General features: G+C 35.2%; 1 protein-coding gene across 1 annotated transcript; it reads left to right on the top strand.

Annotated features, from left to right (window-relative positions):
• Window positions 1-17,173: 17,173 nt before the first annotated feature.
• On the top strand, window positions 17,174-17,952 carry LOC121175239 (uncharacterized). Its single transcript, XM_041017773.1, has one exon. It carries the CDS (start codon window positions 17,287-17,289, stop codon window positions 17,950-17,952), a length of 666 nt encoding a protein of 221 aa, XP_040873707.1. The 5' UTR covers window positions 17,174-17,286.
• The last annotated feature ends 4,053 nt before the right edge of the window (window positions 17,953-22,005 follow it).

The following is a 22,005-nucleotide window of genomic DNA, read 5'->3' as shown; positions in this document are numbered from 1 at the left end:
TATAAGTCCATTATAATTATCATAGTGAAAAAAAATTGAGTAGTGCATGTCATGTCAGTTTTACTGGTGAGACATTTATTTTTTTAGAGACCTATAGAAATTGCCGAGTGTTGTCAATTTCGACTGTGATTTATCCCTGATAATTGATGCAGCAGAAGTCCATTATAATTTCAGAGTAAAAAAAAAATCACAAACATCATTAATGTGTTCGACATAATTTTAAAGAAATGCAGAACATGGGTACTTAAGCATAGTTCCAAGGGTCCAAATCATAGTTTTTTTTTATTTTGTACTTGTATTTTGAGGTGTAAGTCCATGGAACTGGTGCACGAAATAATTTTTTTTGGATTCTTTGACGTTCAAACTATAGAAAAAATGAGTCACAAGCATCATTAATGTGTTCGACATAATTTTAAAGAAATGCAGAACATGGGTACTTAAGCATAGTTGCAAGGGTCCAAATCATAGTTTTTTTTATTTTGTACTTGTATTTTGAGGTGTTAGTCGATGGAACTGGTGCATGAAATAATTTTTTTTTTGGATTCTTTGATGTTTAAACTATAGAAAAAATGAGTCACAAACATCATTAATGTGTTCGACATAATTTTAAAGAAATGTAGAACATGGGTACTTAAGCATAGTTGCAAGGGTCCAAATCATAGTTTTTTTGATTTTGTACTTGTATTTTGAGGTGTAAGTCCATGGAACTGGTGCACGAAATAATTTATTTTGGATTCTTTGACGTTCAAACTATAGAAAAAATGAGTCACAGATATCATTAATGTGATCGACATAATTTTAAACAAATGCAGAACATGGGTACTTAACCATAGTTGCAAGGGTCCAAATCATATTTGATGATGTCGTTACAGGGGTACTTAAACATATTTGATCCCATTATCACAACATTTTATACTTTAATGACCAAGACGATGACAAGTCCAACAAGGTGGTGGACGCCGATTACGTCGCAGATTTCTTCTTTCCAGTATGACTAGTTCTTCCACGTCATGATCATGTTGTTGTTCTATGTTAGTATTTTCAATGTTGGTTGTTGTAGCTGAAGAACTTTGTCCTTGTTCTCCAAACGAATGCGGTGCATCGAACTGTTCTAAAGTAGCTAAATATGATGCCGCTGAATTTGGTGTATTGAAATCGATGCCAAATAAATCGGTCATCCATTCATGGGTGGTTGCGGTGACTGACTCGCCAGTGTGGCCAAAAGTTTGATGAACAGGTGAAGGAGTAGAATACATTGACTGAGGATGTGGAATTTCAAAATGTGTTTGTTCAACACCTGACCCTGCATCATTTTGTATAATTGTTGTGCATGGATCATGTAGCTGTTGTTCAACAGACAAGAACAAAATAGTGTTTTTTCTATACCATTCCATGTATGTTGGTGTATGTGTCACTATTCCTTCAACCCATTGCCCATCTAAAATATCGTTGTGTTTGTTTTTCCAGATATTAATCCATTCCTCATGATATTCCATCCAATCCAGTGTAATGATTGTCTCGCATGTCATTTGGTGAAGTAGATCAAGATTCATGGGATCAACAGGATATCTTGTTGTAGTCCAAACTGTAGCTTCACCCGATTTGTTTGATGCCATTCGACAATCGAGAAACAAATAATTGTAGTACATGCAGACCAAATTTCATGTCTCTATATGCACGTCTGGTAGGTGTTCTTCAAATCCTCTATATGGACCCAAGAAAATGAAATATATGCCAACAAGGCAACATGTTAGTATGTATGTTATATTTAAGGTGCAGATCATGATAGTATTATACCTCATGGCTCTCCATATGATCTATACGAGACCTATATCCGACTAAGTCACCATGCGGTGTGCCCTATATTCTAATCTACCACTACTCCATTAAATGTAAAACATACAAAATCAGTATTCATTGTAATGTTATAATACACTCATTGAAATAAAAAAAATTACATTTCGCTATATGTAAATAACATTTTAGCCAGTGGAAAATTGTTTTCGGGATCGTGGACTCTTGGTGCAATAACATGCGATACCAAGCCCATGACTGCAATAGTATGACACAACCACCCATAAATTTACCAACCTCTGATGATGCTCCGACATAGTTCTCTATACATGCTAAGCAAGCCGAACCCAACTATATTTTTTATGTTGTTCAAATCACGTAATAGGTTCAAATACATTAAATCAACTCTATTTCTAGATTTATCAGGAATTAAAGCACCGCCAATCATGTACATTATGTAAGCTCTACACCTGCATTGTAGTTGGTGCGTTGTTGGTTCTTCAGGCAATGGTGCGCGCAACATGTTTAGCAACCATGTCAGCTTCAGCGCGGCTCCTTTACGTGCATTTTCGGGACGAACTTCCCCTAGTAACTCGTGGCATAACTCATCCCAATGTAAGAAGCTAGGTTCAGCCACAACACGACCATCGACTCTAATGTCTAGATGATGAGCAACATCTTCGAGTGTGATGGCTCTCCATATGATCTATACGAGACCTATATCCGACTAAGTCACCATGCGGTGTGGCCCTATATTCTAATCTACCACTACTCCATCTAAAATGTAAAACATACAAAATCAGTATTCATTGTAATGTTATAATACACGTCATTGAAATAAAAAAATTTACATTTCGCTATATGTAAATAACATTTTAGCCAGTGGAAAACTTGTTTCGGATCGTGGGACTCTTGGTGCAATAACATGCGATACCAAGCCCATGACTGCAATAGTATGACACAACCACCCATAGATTTACCAACCTCTGATGATGCTCGACATAGTTCTCTATACAGGTTTGCTAAGCAAGCCGAACCCCAACTATATTTTTTTATGTTGTTCAAATCACGTAATAGGTTCAAATACATTAAATCAACTCTATTTCTAGATTTATCAGGAATTAAAGCACCGCCAATCATGTACATTATGTAAGCTCTACACCTGCATTGTAGTTGGTGCGTTGTTGGTTCTTCAGGCAATGGTGCGCGCAACATGTTTAGCAACCATGTCAGCTTCAGCGCGGCTCCTTTACGTGCATTTTCGGGACGAACTTCCCCTAGTAACTCGTGGCATAACTCATCCCAATGTAAGAAGCTAGGTTCAGCCACAACACGACCATCGACTCTAATGTCTAGATGATGAGCAACATCTTCGAGTGTGATGGTGCACTCTCCCCATGGCAGGTGAAAGGTATGTGTTTCAGGCCTCCATCATTCAACCAATGCAGTGATCAATGCAGGATCAATTTTACACTGTTTGATTAAGGCAATATGTTGGAACCCGGTAGACAATAATAATGGTATAATTTGTGGTTCTGGTTCAGGTAATATATGGTAATAGGAAGTGATTAACTCATTAATCGTAGTACGTGAACGATGAACATGTTGATGGCGCAATAGAGGTTTATCATCCATGAGAATGATGTCAAATGGTAAACCGAATACAAATGATATAAAATTTCAAGTTGCGTGATGCAAATGTGGTATTGACATGCACCTCTCATCTATTTATCATTTACACTATGTTCGGTTTTGCAAGCACAAATACACTTAAGATAATTGTAATCCCTCGAGATTCCAAAGCACATTTATAATTTGTCTCGTTCTAAGGCCTCGAGATTCCAAAGCACGTTAACATGACTATGGTACTGTGGTGCATCGAGATTCTAATTCACGTGAATCACTAAAATTTCATGCACACTGTTCGCCCGCATGCGTACGTTAACCACATTAACTTGGTTCTCAATAATTCGCATGTCTTTAACATTACACTTAAGGTAATTGCAATGTCTCGAGAATCCAAAGTACATTTATAAATTGTCTCGTTGCAAGGCCTTGAGATTCCAAAGCACGTTAACATCAACTGTGGTACTGTCACGCATCGAGATTCTAATGCACGTGAACCAATGACATTTTCGTGCACACTATTCACCCACATGCATACGATAACCGCATTAGCTTTGTTCTCAACATTTCGCATGGCCTCAACATTACACTTAATGTAATTGTAATGCCTCGAGATTCCAAACCATATTTATATTGTGTCTCGTTGTAAGGCCTCGAGATTCCAAAGCACATTAACACGACTGTGGTACTGTGATGCATCGAGATTCTAATTCACGTGAACCATGGACCCGTGATTGATTGCATCTATAAACCTACCATGTCACCAAATACTTTGCACTGTTGTGTCTAATCAAATTGTGAGAGAAAACAAAGAGGGCTAGCAATGAGGTCAGAGCCTATTTGTGTGTACGTTTATATCAATGGTGAAATCATTCAAAGTTCAAGTGCAAATGCAATTTTCTGAGGTGACAACACAAAGTCGTTACTCTTGAATCCAACAATGACACTGCCAAATATAATCACTGCAATACAGTCATCAATTACAGATAATGGTGTTACGCCTATAATTAATACCCTTTGGTATCGTTGTCCTGTATATCAATTAAATGGTGAAGTTCAATATAGGGCAATTCAAATTATTGACGAAGAAGCTATCTCATGCATGTTTCATACATTTCTCAATATAAGAAGTGTAATATGTATGGAACTTAAAGTTGATGTTCATAATTCATTATCACCTACTCAAGTTAATGACCTAAGTTGGGCCGACATGGAGTAGAAGCTGGAGAATACAATGAAATTAGAATGAATAATTTAACATATTTTGTTGTTGTATTGCATTGAAGTTTTTCTCCGTCTTTATTATCTAGTTGTAGTTGTTGAATGCTTTGAAGTTATTATTTTTAATTTACTTCAGTAATAATAGTCTACATATGCATCATTTCAGAGATGCGGAGCAATGTCAGACCTAACCCTCACATGCACTGACACCCATTAAAGTATGGTGTTGCTCACTGTTCACTCACATGCGTATGTTTATCCCATTAACATGTTTCTGAACAATCCATGTGACCTTGGCATGCGATACGGAACACTGCGGTCAGCAATCATGAATAAACGAACTGTCTCTCATGTATATTAATGTGTGAGGTTGCATATTGTTCACTCACATGTGTACACTAATTTACTCACATTCACTTAATGTCCTACCTAACTCTCCTACCTAACTGTCGTAACTAACTTTTCTGCCTAACCCTCCCACCTAACCTTCCGATCAAACTATCTTACCTAACCTTCCAATCTAACACTCTCACCTAACCCTCCCATCTAACCCTCGTAACTAACTCTCCCACCTAACCTTCCAATCTAACTCTCCCATCTAACCTTTCAATCTAACACTCCCACCTAACCCTCCCATCTAACCCTCGTAACTAACTCTCCCAACCTAACCTTCCAATCTAACTCTCCCACCTAACATTCCAATCTAACGCTGGTACTAAACTTTCTCAGCCTATATATAATATCACCATTTGACAATAACATATCACACATAACAATTTTCTCACAAAACAAAACTCGATTTGTAACTCTCACACCATTTCCACTCATATCCCATAAGCACCACCATGGCTCCACCTAAAGAAATTTCGACCTTCATTTACCACAATGGTCACATTGTAGACGATCCAGTTCAAGGATCGACGTACCAATGTACGACCCCAATATTTTTTTACGCCAGTCGTTCTATTACGTTTACACAATTCATTCGAAAAATTAACAATCATCTTCCTACTCGAGCAACTGAACAAGTTGCTCAATTGTTATTTCGTGTCCCTATTTCAATTCATCACGGTCAGACACGTTTTATTTCAGCTTAACTATTCGACAATGATGATCTTAGAGGCGCGATGGAAACAATTATCCAGAATCCACAATTGAATTTTGTCGAATTCTATGTTGTTACTGAGCTTATTCCTCAACCACAACCATCGTCTCCACAACCCTCATGTCCACAACTACAACTACCGCCTCCACAACAGTTACCATACAACAACATAGACCTTAATAATCCAGTATCTTCATACAACAACCTTGAATCACAAGACCCCTTTGACATTTATACTTCATACACACAACTATTATCTGAGAATGATTCCTTTTTTCATGGCCAACAAACCTCCTTTGACCAAAAAAATCATCATTCATCCCCCTTTACGCCACCTTCACAGCTACCACAAACGCAAACATCAAACCGAGATGAACATCCCATTGCTAACGAAGATCCCATTATACGATTTCATCATGAAAACATGGATGATTTTACTGAGGATGAGGATCAACAGTTCTTTGATCACACCAATCAGCAAAGCGATGACCTAAGTGATGACTAAACCGATGACGAGGGTGTTGGCAGACCAACGACACCTCCGTCACCTCCGTTGCAATATCAGCAACCTAGGTGTCCAGTAGACTTGAACTTTGACCACCTACCACACTATATTGATCGACACCATTTTGTTCATCAGCAACACAATGTACTACCACCAGTCGGTGTATTCGAGGTTGGCATGACCTTCGATGACAAAGCACAATGTATTCGAGCAATCAAAGAATACAACATCAGAAATCATTTTGATTGCAAAACAATTTACTCTGACCAAAGAAGGCTAAACTTCGTATGCAAGTTACATGAAAATGGTTGTACATGGAGCTTGGGCGCATGCAATTCAAAGAGGCATAACAAATGGATTATCAAGAGTATCAGAGGTCATCACACTTGTCTCGTGCCGATGCTCAGACAAGATCATCGCCAACTCGACAAACATGTCATAGCACAGATCATCCAACCAATTGTCAAAACAAACCCAACTATCTCCATCAAGACGTTGATTGCAGAGATCAAAACATTCATGAATTATACCCCATCCTACAAGAAGACATGGTTAGCAAAGCAAAAAGCATTGGAGATGATTCATGGAAACTGGAAAGAATCATATGCCAAATTGCCAAAACTTTTCGGAGCTTTGCAATCTTGTGTTCCCGGGACTGTGGTCGCTGCTCAAACAGAATCCTTGTTTGAGGGGGGAGAAATAGTACCGGGCAAAAGATTGTTTAAACGTGTCTTTTGGTCATTTGGTCCATGCATTAATGGTTTTGCATATTGCAAACCCATTGTACAAGTAGATGGTACATGGCTTTACGGAAAGTATACTAGCACACTGTTGATAGCTACCGCACAAGATGGAGCTAACCATATCTTCCCGATTCCCTATGCCATTGTAGAAGGGGAGACAACTTCAGCTTGAGGGTTTTTTCTAAAGAATTTGAGAAGACATGTTACTCCGCAAATTAACATTTCTCTTATTTCAGACCGACACCCCTCAATTATAAGTGCCTACAACAACCCAAGTAACTTATGGGTCCAGGACACATCCCATTGTTGTTGTATTGCATTGAAGTTTTTCTCCGTCTTTATTATCTAGTTGTAGTTGTTGAATGCTTTGAAGTTATTATTTTTAATTTACTTCAGTAATAATAGTCTACATATGCATCATTTCAGAGATGCGGAGCAATGTCAGACCTAACCCTCACATGCACTGACACCCATTAAAGTATGGTGTTGCTCACTGTTCACTCACATGCGTATGTTTATCCCATTAACATGTTTCTGAACAATCCATGTGACCTTGGCATGCGATACGGAACACTGCGGTCAGCAATCATGAATAAACGAACTGTCTCTCATGTATATTAATGTGTGAGGTTGCATATTGTTCACTCACATGTGTACACTAATTTACTCACATTCACTTAATGTCCTACCTAACTCTCCTACCTAACTGTCGTAACTAACTTTTCTGCCTAACCCTCCCACCTAACCTTCCGATCAAACTATCTTACCTAACCTTCCAATCTAACACTCTCACCTAACCCTCCCATCTAACCCTCGTAACTAACTCTCCCACCTAACCTTCCAATCTAACTCTCCCATCTAACCTTTCAATCTAACACTCCCACCTAACCCTCCCATCTAACCCTCGTAACTAACTCTCCCAACCTAACCTTCCAATCTAACTCTCCCACCTAACATTCCAATCTAACGCTGGTACTAAACTTTCTCAGCCTATATATAATATCACCATTTGACAATAACATATCACACATAACAATTTTCTCACAAAACAAAACTCGATTTGTAACTCTCACACCATTTCCACTCATATCCCATAAGCACCACCATGGCTCCACCTAAAGAAATTCGACCTTCATTTACCACAATGGTCACATTGTAGACGATCCAGTTCAAGGATCGACGTACCAATGTACGACCCCAATATTTTTTTACGCCAGTCGTTCTATTACGTTTACACAATTCATTCGAAAAATTAACAATCATCTTCCTACTCGAGCAACTGAACAAGTTGCTCAATTGTTATTTCGTGTCCCTATTTCAATTCATCACGGTCAGACACGTTTTATTTCAGCTTAACTATTCGACAATGATGATCTTAGAGGCGCGATGGAAACAATTATCCAGAATCCACAATTGAATTTTGTCGAATTCTATGTTGTTACTGAGCTTATTCCTCAACCACAACCATCGTCTCCACAACCCTCATGTCCACAACTACAACTACCGCCTCCACAACAGTTACCATACAACAACATAGACCTTAATAATCCAGTATCTTCATACAACAACCTTGAATCACAAGACCCCTTTGACATTTATACTTCATACACACAACTATTATCTGAGAATGATTCCTTTTTTCATGGCCAACAAACCTCCTTTGACCAAAAAAATCATCATTCATCCCCCTTTACGCCACCTTCACAGCTACCACAAACGCAAACATCAAACCGAGATGAACATCCCATTGCTAACGAAGATCCCATTATACGATTTCATCATGAAAACATGGATGATTTTACTGAGGATGAGGATCAACAGTTCTTTGATCACACCAATCAGCAAAGCGATGACCTAAGTGATGACTAAACCGATGACGAGGGTGTTGGCAGACCAACGACACCTCCGTCACCTCCGTTGCAATATCAGCAACCTAGGTGTCCAGTAGACTTGAACTTTGACCACCTACCACACTATATTGATCGACACCATTTTGTTCATCAGCAACACAATGTACTACCACCAGTCGGTGTATTCGAGGTTGGCATGACCTTCGATGACAAAGCACAATGTATTCGAGCAATCAAAGAATACAACATCAGAAATCATTTTGATTGCAAAACAATTTACTCTGACCAAAGAAGGCTAAACTTCGTATGCAAGTTACATGAAAATGGTTGTACATGGAGCTTGGGCGCATGCAATTCAAAGAGGCATAACAAATGGATTATCAAGAGTATCAGAGGTCATCACACTTGTCTCGTGCCGATGCTCAGACAAGATCATCGCCAACTCGACAAACATGTCATAGCACAGATCATCCAACCAATTGTCAAAACAAACCCAACTATCTCCATCAAGACGTTGATTGCAGAGATCAAAACATTCATGAATTATACCCCATCCTACAAGAAGACATGGTTAGCAAAGCAAAAAGCATTGGAGATGATTCATGGAAACTGGAAGAATCATATGCCAAATTGCCAAAACTTTTCGGAGCTTTGCAATCTTGTGTTCCCGGACTGTGGTCGCTGCTCAAACAGAATCCTTGTTTGAGGGGGGAGAAATAGTACCGGGCAAAAGATTGTTTAAACGTGTCTTTTGGTCATTTGGTCCATGCATTAATGGTTTTGCATATTGCAAACCCATTGTACAAGTAGATGGTACATGGCTTTACGGAAAGTATACTAGCACACTGTTGATAGCTACCGCACAAGATGGAGCTAACCATATCTTCCCGATTCCTATGCCATTGTAGAAGGGGAGACAACTTCAGCTTGAGGGTTTTTTCTAAAGAATTTGAGAAGACATGTTACTCCGCAAATTAACATTTCTCTTATTTCAGACCGACACCCCTCAATTATAAGTGCCTACAACAACCCAAGTAACTTATGGGTCCAGGACACATCCCATTTCTTTTGCCTGCGCCACATTGCACAAAACTTTCTTCGTGGTAACTCAAACTGCAAACATTTAAAGAAACCACTTATGTTGGCTAGTGAGAATCTATTTTATTTATTCGTTATAATTTTCTTTCAATCAAATTTTATAACATAATACATTGATTAAATATTTATAGGGTACGCATACACGGAGAAGATGCACTGGCGACATCTTGGGGATATTCGTGCGAATAAGCCAAGTGCAGCTGAATGGCTTGATCAATTACCCAAATAAAAATAGGTACAATGTTTGATGAGGGAAACGTTGGGGACATATGACTACCAATTTGTCGGAGTCTGTTAATTCCATGTTCAAAAACACAAGACATTTGCCGGTGTCATCATTGGTTGAGGAGACCTATTTCAAGACCGCACAACTCTTTGCTAATAGAGGGCAACAAACTCAGGCAATGATCAACTCCGGCTCACAGTATTCTGAAGTCGTCTTCGATGCAATCAATAGTGGTCAACAAGAATATAATACACACATTGTAAATGAATTCGACAGACACAATCACACTTTTATTATAACAGAGACTCAATCCCCACTTGAAACACCCAGACCACCTGGAAGGTTTAGAGTAATGTTACAATCCCAAAAGTGTGATTGTGGTGAATTTCAGGCTAAACATTTACCGTGTTCTCAAGTCATGGCTGCCTGTAAATCTGTCAATGTTGATCCCATGACCTATGTGCCGATGATATTCACTTTACAACACATTTTGCACATCTACGACAACTCCTTTGGTTTATTGCCACACGAATCAATGTGGCAAGAATATGAAGGAGATCAGTGGGGTCCTGATCCAAGGAGAAAGAGGACTGCAAAGGGTCGACCGTTTCAACTCGCATTCCTACTGAGATGGACGAAGACGAAAATGAACGAGCAAGTAGAAAAAAATGTGGACTTTGCCGGCAACATGGTCATAGCATAAATAATTGTCCTAATGTATCCTCATCTTAGTTTTTCCTTAGACAAATGTCATTGTTGAAATATTTTATTGATGACGTAGTATAATGTTCATATATAAATAAATTGTTAAAAGCTTTAGTTTTATCATTTTTAATTAAATCTAATAACATAAACAAACTAATTATATTTAGTAAAATAGTTAAATTAAAAATTTTAAAATTCAAATATTATACAAAATAAATATTTACTAAAATAAATATATTATTATACAAAATTCAGATTTTAAAACATATATTCACCCAAAAATATCTTAACTAATTTAAATAATATAACAAAAATACTTAAATTTCATTTTCTTAATAACAAAATTAAATTATAAAATAATATTACATAAATTAATTTAATAAGTAAATAATTTTCAAATTAATTAAAAATAATTTTATATAATATAATATTTAATTTTAATAATATATAAACTTTTTTATAAAAAAAAAAGGAAGAAGAGAAGTCGGGGTTTTCTTTTACCATTCTGCACATTCTCTCTCCATTTTTTGCTTAAAATACACTACTTTGGGAATTAATTCCCAAAGTACATCACTTTCAGTAACTTCACGGAAGTCATGTTCTAACACCCCCCCCCCCCCGACTTCCCTTCTTCCCTTTTTTTTATAAAAAAGTTTATATATTATTAAAATTAAATATTATATTATATAAAATTATTTTTAATTAATTTGAAAATTATATATTTATTAAATTAATTTATGCAATATTATTTTATAATTTAATTTTGTTATTAAGAAAATGATATTAAATTTAAGTGTTTTTGTTATATTATTTAAATTATTTAAGATATTTTTTGGGTGAATATATGTTTTAAAATCTGAATTTTGTATAATATATTTATTTTAGTAAATATTTATTTTGTATAATAATCTAAATTTTAAAATTTTTAATTTAACTATTTTACTAAATATAATTAATTTGTTTCTGTTATTAGATTTAATTAAAAATGATAAAACTAAATCTTTTAACAATTTATTTATATAAAACATTATACTACGTCATCAATAAAATATTTAAACAATGACATTTGTCTAAGGAAAAACTAAGATGAGGATACATTAGGACAATTATTTCTACTATGACCATGTTGCCGGCAAAGTCCAATTTTTTTCTACTTGCTCGTTCATTTTCGTCTTCGTCCATCTCAGTAGGAATGCGAGTTGAAACGGCCGACCCTTTGCAGTCCTCTTTCTCCTTGGATCAGGACCCCACCGATCTCCTTCATATTCTTGCCACATTGATTCATGTGGCAATAAATCAAAGGAGTTGTCGTAGATGTGCAAAATGTGTTGTAAAGTGAATATCATCGGCACATAGGTCATGGGATCAACATTGACAGATTTACAGGCAGCCATGACGTGAGAACACGGTAAATGTTTAGCCTGAAATTCACCACAATCACACTTTTGGGATTGTAACATTACTCTAAACCTTCCAGGTGGTCTGGGTGTTTCAAGTGGGGATTGAGTCTCTGTTATAATAAAAGTGTGATTGTGTCTGTCGAATTCATTTACAATGTGTGTATTAGATTCTTGTTGACCACTATTGATTGCATCGAAGACGACTTCAGAATACTGTGAGCCGGAGTTGATCATTGCCTGAGTTTGTCGACCTCTATTGGCAAAGAGTTGTGCGGTCTTGAAATAGGTATCCTCAACCAATGATGACACCGGCAAATGTCTTGTGTTTTTTAACATGGAATTAACAGATTCCGACAAATTGGTAGTCATATTTCCCCAACGTTTCCTTTCATCAAAGCATTGTACCCATTTTTGTTTGGGTAATTGATCAAGTCATTCAACTGCACTTGGTTTATTCGCACGAATATCCCCAAGATGTCGCCAGTGCATCTTCTCCGTGTATGCGTACCCAGTAAATATTTAATCAATGTATTATGTTATAAAATTTGATTGAAAGAAAATTATAACAAATAAATAAAATAGATTCTCACCAGCCAAATAAGTGGTTTCTTTAAATGTTTGCAGTTTGAGTTACCACGAAGAAAGTTTTGTGCAATGTGGCGCAGGCAAAAGAAATGGGATGTGTCCTGGACCCATAAGTTACTTGGGTTGTTGTAGGCACTTATAAATGAGGGGTGTCGGTCTGAAATAAGAGAAATGTTAATTTGCGGAGTAACATGTCTTCTCAAATTCTTTAGAAAAAACCCCCCAAGCTGAAGTTGTCTCCCCTTCTACAATGGTATAGGCAATCAGGAAGATATGGTTAGCTCTATCTTGTGTGGTAACTATCAACAGTGTGCCAGTATACTTTCCGTAAAGCCATGTACCATCTACTTATACAATGGGTTTGCAATATGCAAAACCATTAATGAATGGACCAAATGACCAAAAGACACGTTTAAACAATCTTTTGCCCGGTACTATTTCTCCCCCCTCATACAAGGATTCTGTTTGAGCAGCGACCACAGTCCTGGGAACACAAGATTGCAAAGCTCCGAAAAGTTTTGGCAGTTTGGCATATGATTCTTCCCAGTTTCCATAAATCATCTCCAATGCTTTTTGCTTTGCTAACCATGTCTTCTTGTAGGATGGGGTATAATTCATGAATGTTTTGATCTCTGCAATCAATGTCTTAATGGAGACAGTTGGGTTTGTTTTGATAATTGGTTGGATGATCTGTGATATGACGTGTTTGTCGAGTTGGCGATGATCTTGTCTGAGCATCGGCACGAGACAAGTGTGATGACCTCTGATACTCTTGATAATCCATTTGTTATGTCTCTTTGAATTGCATGCGCCCAAGCTCCATGTACAACCATTTTCATGTAACTTGCAGACGAAGTGTAGCCTTCTTTGGTCAGAGTAAATTGTTCTGCAATCAAAATGATTTCTGATGTTGTATTCTTTTATTGCTCGAATACATTGTGCTTTGTCATCGAAGGTCATGTCAACCTCGAGTACACCGACTCGTGGTTGTACATTGTGTTGCTGATGAACAAAAATGGGGTCGATCAATATAGTGTGGTAGGTGGTCAAAGTTCAAGTCTACTAGACACCTAGGTTGCTGATATTGCAACGGAGGTGACGGAGGTGTCGTTGGTCTGCCAACACCCTCGTCATCGGTTTGGTCATCGCTTTGTTGATTGATGTGATCAAAGAACTGTTGATCCTCATCCTCAGTAAAATCATCCATGTTTTCATGATGAAATCGTATAATGGGATCTTCGTTAGCAATGGGATGTTCATCTCGGTTTGATGTTTGCGTTTGTGGTAGCTGTGAAGGTGGCGTAAAGGGGGATGAAGGATGGTTTTGTTGGTCAAAGGAGGTTTGTTGGCCATGAAAAAAGGAATCATTCTCGGTTAATATTTGTGTGTATGAAGTATAAATGTCAAAGGGGTCTTGTGATTCAAGGTTGTGTATGAAGATACTGAATTATTGAGGTCTATGTTGTTGTACGGTAACTGTTGTGGAGGCGGTAGTTGTAGTTGTGGACATGAGGGTTGTGGAGATGATGGTTATGGTTGAGGAATAAGCTAAATAACAGCATAGAATTTGGCAGAATTCAATTGTGGATTCTGGATAATTGTTTCCATCGCGCCTCTAAGATCATCATTGTCGAATAGAAGAGCTGAAATAAAACGTGTCTGACCGAGATGAATTGAAATAGGGACACGAAATAACAATTGAGCAACTTGTTCAGTTCATCAAGATGAATTCAATGTTTGCAGTTCGATGCACCACATTCGTTTGGAGAACAAGGTCAAAGTTCTTCAGCTGCAACAACCAATATTTAAAATACTAACATGAAACAACAACATGATCATGACGTGGAAGAACCAGTCATACTGGAAAGAAGAAATCCGCGACGTAATCGGCGTCCACCACCTTGTGGGACTGGTCATCGTCTTGGTCATTGAAGTATAAAATGTTGTGATGATGGGATCAAATATGTTTAAGTACCCCTGTAACGACATCATCAAATATGATATGGACCCTTGCAACTATGGTTAAGTACCCATGTTCTGCATTTCTTTAAAATTATGTCGAACACATTAATGATGTTTGTGACTCATTTTTTCTATAGTTTGAACGTCAAAGAATCCAAAAAAAATTATTTCGTGCACCAGTTCCATGGAATTACACCTCAAAATACAAGTACAAAATCAAAAAAAACTATGATTTGGACCCTTGGAACTATGCTTAAGTACCCATGTTCTGCATTTCTTTAAAATTATGTCGAACACATTAATGATGTTTGTGACTCATTTTTTCTATAGTTTGAACGTCAAAGAATCCAAAAAAAATTATTTCGTGCACCGGTTCCATAGAAGAACACCTCAAAATACAAGTACAAAATCAAAAAAATTATGACTTGGACACTTTTTCCATGGTAATAACGTCAAAAACTTCAAAAAAAAATATTCGTGACACACTGCAATTTTCACAAATCAATTTTTTTTTTACTCTGAAATTATAATGGACTTCTGCTGCATCAATTATCAGGGATAAATCACAGTCGAAATTGACAACACTCGGCAATTTCTATAGGTCTCTAAAAAAATAAATGTCTCACCAGTAAAACTGACATGACATGCACTACTCAATTTTTTTTCACTATGATAATTATAATGGACTTATACTCCATCAATTACCAGAGATAAATCACAGTTAAAATTGACAACACTCAGCAATTTACACACATCTCTAAAAAAATAAATGTCTCACTAGTAAAACAGACATGACATGGACAACTCAATTTTTTTCACTCTGATAATTATAATGGACTTCTGCTCCATCAATTACCAGGGATAAATCACAGTTGAAATTGACAACACTCGGCAATTTCCACACATCTCTAAAACAAATTAATGTCGCACCAGTAAAACTGACATGACGTGGACAACTCAGTTTTTTTTTTCACTCAGTTGTTTTTTTCACTCAGCAATTTGCACATTATGGACCATTGTAAATATGCTTAAGTGTTCATTTACCCGTTCATCTAAATGCACACTTAACTAGTGACTCACTCAATTATAACCAAATTCTATAAATACCACTACAACTAAAGACATTCGTAACAATTTCAAATTTTCATCTCAATCCCTACCACAATGTGTCACCTAACTGCATATGTTTGTGTTTACTACGACGATCAAATTTGCAATACTAATGAGGGCACCACCTTCGTTAGTAACAACACAAAAACTTTCATGGTCGACAAGGTCATAACCTTTACACAATTGCTTGAACTTGTTCACCAAAAACTAAACATTGACCCAGAACAACATATCCAACATCTCCATTTCCGGTGCCCTATATTTGAGTCAGGACAACGTTATATGTACACATCTTTTATTCTATGAGATGATGTTGATGTTCGACAAATGTTCAACATTTTTTACAACAACCCATCACTACCATTTGTGGAATTATTTGTCATAATCTGTCACAATAATGACCCACCAGGCAACCAACATGGCTCAACCTCTAATCTTGAGGACTTATCAAGTGAATACGATACTTGTTGGCTCAAAAACCATGATAGTCATACGGACTCCTCTTCCGGGCCCGAAGGAAATAACATGTCTCCATCCCACGAACCTATATTCAAACGGGATTGGTAATCTACGGATCATTCATGTCTAAGTTATTTCTTCTTTGAGATTTTCATGTAATGTCTTATGTCTGTCTTCAGTTATCACTTTACGTATTGAAATAATTTTTCCTTTAAATTTAAATTAGCAATTTTCAATTTACTCACTTTTACTACAGTAGTTGATATGGTAACATAACTGTCAAAATTCACAATACTTTGTCATTTACACTACATTGTTTTTAAAAATTAAATGTCTCATCGACAAAACTGACATGAAACTAACAACTCATAATCTCTTTATTCACTCTGAAAATAACTATGGACGTTTACTGCTTTAATTACAAGGGAAAAATCACAATCCAAATTGACAATACTCTGCAATTTGCACACGTCTCTAAAAATTAAATGTCTCACCTACAAAACTGTCATGAAATGGACAGCTCATCATCTCTTTATTCACTCTGAAAATCATCATGAACGTTTGTTGCTTTAATTACATGGGAAAAATCACAGTCCAAATTAACAATACTCTGAATTATGAGCTGTCTATTTCATGTCAGTTTTACAGGTGATACATTTACTTTTTAGAGACATGTGCAAAACTGACATGAGATGGACAACTCATAATCTCTTTGTTCACTCTGAAATTATAATGGACGTCTGCTACATCACTTACTAGGGAAAGAGAAACATTGGATTCCAATACACATCAACGTGGCAGAATACTCATACAACTATAAATAACACAACACAGGCACAATACAAACACACAATCTCACACAACATAATTTCACAAACCAAATTCAATCTTATTACTATGTCATTTTCGGAAGAAACAAGCAGTCAGACCATTACTATCTCTAGATTAGCTTTCATTCTTCCAAATGGATCAATCAGTTACAACCAAACTAGTGTTTATTTTCAAAGTCTCATTCCAACACCAATGCGAGTTCCTAACAACTGTTCTTTTGATACACTCAAGCGTAGAATGGACAACACCCTTCAACTAACCAACGATCAACTACTGGATGAAATCTACTACCGACAGCCATTCATAGATGCAGGTCAACAATATTTTTTTCAATCTTTACAATTGAAAAATGATGATGATGTTTACACAATGTTAATGTGCAATGACCAATACTCGTGTGTTGGCCCTATAGAATTATTATGTACCATTATTAGAACACCGGATGCTATGCTCAACCTGCTTCAATCAACCATCACTCCTACTCATGATGCAATTATGTATTACAACGGGAAGTGGAACATACCACGTCAAGGTGAGTTTTTTGGTTACTCATTTACTGGAACTAATCCAATCAGATTTGGCATTCTTTCGGAATGTGGCATGGAGAAACTCAAGGATTTAATCAAGCAAGTTGCACCTACAGGGGTCCCCCTGATGGAATTCACGGATCACAATTGGTTAGACGATTGTTCTTTCGACAACCAGGTCATTCTAAGTATTCCGAAAATTTGATTGAATATGATATAATAGAATTGAAAAATGCTAAAGACGTGCTAAAGGTGTTAGCACAATCCAACTATTGGAAACAATTCTACACAATAGAAATTTTGACTATTTTTAGCAAACCAGTAATCTAAATAGAATAGAAGAAGACATGTATTATGTACAACATATATCAAATCCTCATTAGTTTTGTTATGTTTACATTGTAAGTGTAATTTTTAATATGTTTCATTATTGTCGAGTATCATTTTAGTTACTGTAATTTGAGTATTTTGTCTGTGACAGATTTGTCATATAATTTTTTGTGGTGTTTTTTTTTTTTACCTTATTTTAATACTACTAACTAATTTTATTATTTTTTAATTACAAGAACATACAAAAATTAACAAAACATAAATTTAATTATACAATTACATATAACATAAATAAAAAATTATACTCTAATTTTATCCAATTTTTATATTTTTCTTTATATGTATATTTTTCTTTACAAAAAATTATAAAATAATATTATATAAATTAATTTAATAAATAAATAATTTTTAAATCAATTAAAAATAATTTTATATAATATAGTTAAATTAAAAATTTTAAAATTCAGATTATTATACAAAATAAATATTTACTAAAATAAATAAATTATTATACAGAATTCAGATTTTAAAACATATATTCATTCAAAAAATATTTTAAATAATTTAAATAATATAACAAAAATACTTAAATTTAATAATATTATTTACTTAATAACAAAAATAAATTATAAAATAATATTACATAAATTAATTTAATAAATAACTAAATTTTAAATTAATTAAAAATAATTTTATATAATATAATATTTAATTTTAATAATATATAAAGTTTTTTATAAATAAAAAAGGGAAGTCCGAACCCGATTTTCGTGAATTTGTTGAAAGTGATCTAGTTTGAGAATTAATTTATAAAGTAGTGTATTTTAAGAAAAAAATGGAGAGAGAATGTGTAGAATGATAAAAAAAAATCAAGTTGGGATGTCAGAACCCGACTTTGCTATAGAAAATGGTGTAATTTAGAAATTAATTCTTAAAGTAATGTATTTCAAGCAAATATTGGAGAGAGAAGGTACTGGTAAAAAAAACCTGCTAAGAACCCCGAGAAGGGTGGAGTGCAAATGCTGAAAAAAGCGCTTTGATGCCAAGCTTCGAAGCCATTGAACCCACCCAAAAGGGAGCGAAGTCGTAGAAGACTCAATCGGGTTTGGAAGATTCGAGAAAACGTTTCAGCGGTTCTTGGAGAACGTCGTAGGCTTCTTTGAGGTGTTCAAAGACGTCGTAGGGGATGTCAGTGTTGGCTTCTGCGTTTTCTGGAAGGTTTTGGACTTTAGGCAGTGGAAGGTTCACGAAATTGATATCAAGTGTGTTTAGTGACGGTTTTGGAAGACGCTCTATGTTTCTTGGGTGGATACGAAACTCACGTGGTGACCCTTTTGAGCAATGAGTTTGGCCAGCTCAAGGTTTGGGATCATGTGACCAAAGGCTAGCCATGGAAACATCACACTATTCGAAGCTTTTCTTCATCTCCAGCCATTTTTTTTTTCACGGGATCAAAGAGCAGAGAAAACAGCTTAAGCTTGCTCCTTTTTCTCAGTGCTAGGAATTGTCAATGCGGGTGTATAAGACATTTTAGAGTGATAAGACATTTTATTTTATTTTTGGTAAGAAGGTACAAGATATTTAACAACAAAAAAAAGAAGAAGGAATAAAATAAAATATAGGGGACCCATGACATGAGTACTTATGGACCTGTCTTCTTTATTATTTTTTTTAAGTTATTGTTTGTGTGTTGTCCCTTAAAATTACGTTATCTTAAGAGTTTATCAATATTTTCATAATTAAAACATAACTCTTAAAATGATATTAATATCGTTTTGAAGGGACAATCTCAAAAAACATAACTGAGAAATCAATATAAAGCACTTATCACGCAAGATCCAACTAGCAGGCTACTTAGCAGACATATATGCCCGAATCCGGCGAGCCCAGCGCCAGTCATAAAATTAATATTTGGAGAAAAGCTTATAACAAAACATTATTGGAGAAAAGTTTTTTTTTTTTTTTTAGTTTGGACTTTGGAGAAGAGTTATTAAAATTCTTAAAATAAGACTCAGATAAAAAGAAGTAACTTTATTTCACACGGTTAGAAATGTTATAAGAACCGATCCTAGCTAGTGTAAGCTACAACTACAAGTTAGTACAAAAATTATTGTATAGCGTGGCCAAGACAGTCGTCTGACAATATCTTTGTCAAGATTTGGTTATTTATTAGAGTAAATTTATTTTCACTGAAAAGAATCTGAGACTCGTGTAACACGGGTTCGCATAATATTAATATTTATTTTCACTATTGAAGATTAAAAAAAGAAAACGATGCATGGATTTTTGTATCACGTTATTATATTAAATATTTATTAATTTTATTGATAATTAATTTTTATTAAAAAAAATCTGATTAATCATCACTTTTAAAGAGATTTTTTCGGATTTTATCACCCTCCTGCCAATGATTTATTGGTAACGATGAATGGAAATGACCACAGGTAGTTGATATCTAGAGAGAAGAAAGCTAGCTAGTATGGAAATCCTCTCCAACCAAATTATCCTCTGGCGATTATTCTTCAGTCTCAACCCTGGAATGGTCGGTCAGTGGACAATAATTGAAGAAGAAAAATGTAATGGATGGTTTTTATTTTGCCTGCAGCTAGCTGCAGAGAATATGGGGCTGGAAGGATAGGAGACTAGGAGAGTTGATACTCATTAGGTATGAAAATGGATAGAATTTATATAGGTAAGTTACGTATTATATTACCCGGTCTTTATATTCTGTTTTTTTATTTTTATTTTTTAAATACCTGTATAGATTATTATGCTTATGCAGACAGCAGATAGTAACTTAAATCCTCATTTTCATACCACCCATATTTGCTTTCTCCACTGTTAATTATCTGAATTAAAATATTATTGTTAAATCATCCGATCATAATCATACAAGTTACATTAGAAACATAATTATTCCTCAATATAATATTTTAATTTTTAAAGTTAATTAAGAAAGGAAAAGAGTAAGGAGTTAAGGATTTTTTTCCTTAGATAAAAAACTATGAGTATCCCTTGACCCCTTGACGCATTGGAGTCGATCGTTCCCCCAAATATGAACTAAATTTTACACTACTACATCAATTATGGATTATAAGAAACTAAGGTTAAGAATATATTTTAAAAAAAGTTGTGAAACATATACAATAATTTATATCATTATATTTTGTATTTATCTCTCCTTCATTCATATTATTTTATTACATTTCAAATTTAACTTTTCTTTCTCTGATTGGTTCTATACTTTGTTGTATGATAATTATTTCTCTTTTAATAATTGAACTAAAGGTTAAGAATAAATCTCAATATTTTAATAAAATATTTTTTATATCTCTAAAACTTTCAAAGTTTGATTTTTGTATGTGATAATTGTTTTTCACACTTCATTTTTCTGTCCAATTATCTTAATATTTTTTGAATTTTTGATAATAAATCTGTGTTTTTGTGAATAAAACTTTATAAAGTAGTTTAGAAAATAAAAAGAGAGTTTTTAAGGTTTTTTTTTTTTTTTTTTGAAATTTAGATGTTACAATGTTTTTGAATTTTGAATCTTTGAGCCCAAATTCCTATGTGTTTTACTTTGAGTCTCAATTGCTATAAAAGGCGTTGATGTAGTGGTAATCACCAATTCACCATGTTCTTCTAAATTCCTTTGTATTTCATTGTCATGATTTAATTGTGTTCCCGGAACAGGTTATCCTTGGTTTTTGTGTTGTTCAATTTATTTGTTCTGAATTAGTAGAGAGATCTTCTTCTTGGAGCACCCAATGCAATCAAGAGTGAAAATGGAAATGCTGCTAGAAAGGTGTATGACAAACCAGCCGAATTTGAAATGAGTTGTTGTTTATCTTTCCTTTTTTTCATTCTCTTTTTCCTCTACCATTTAGTATATGTTTTTGTTGTGATTTCATTTAGTGATACCATGTGA

Source organism: Glycine max, chromosome 8 (genome assembly GCF_000004515.6).
Source record: "Glycine max cultivar Williams 82 chromosome 8, Glycine_max_v4.0, whole genome shotgun sequence".
In the NCBI taxonomy this organism is placed as follows: Eukaryota; Viridiplantae; Streptophyta; class Magnoliopsida; order Fabales; family Fabaceae; genus Glycine; species Glycine max.
This window is presented reverse-complemented; position numbering and strand designations above follow the sequence as displayed.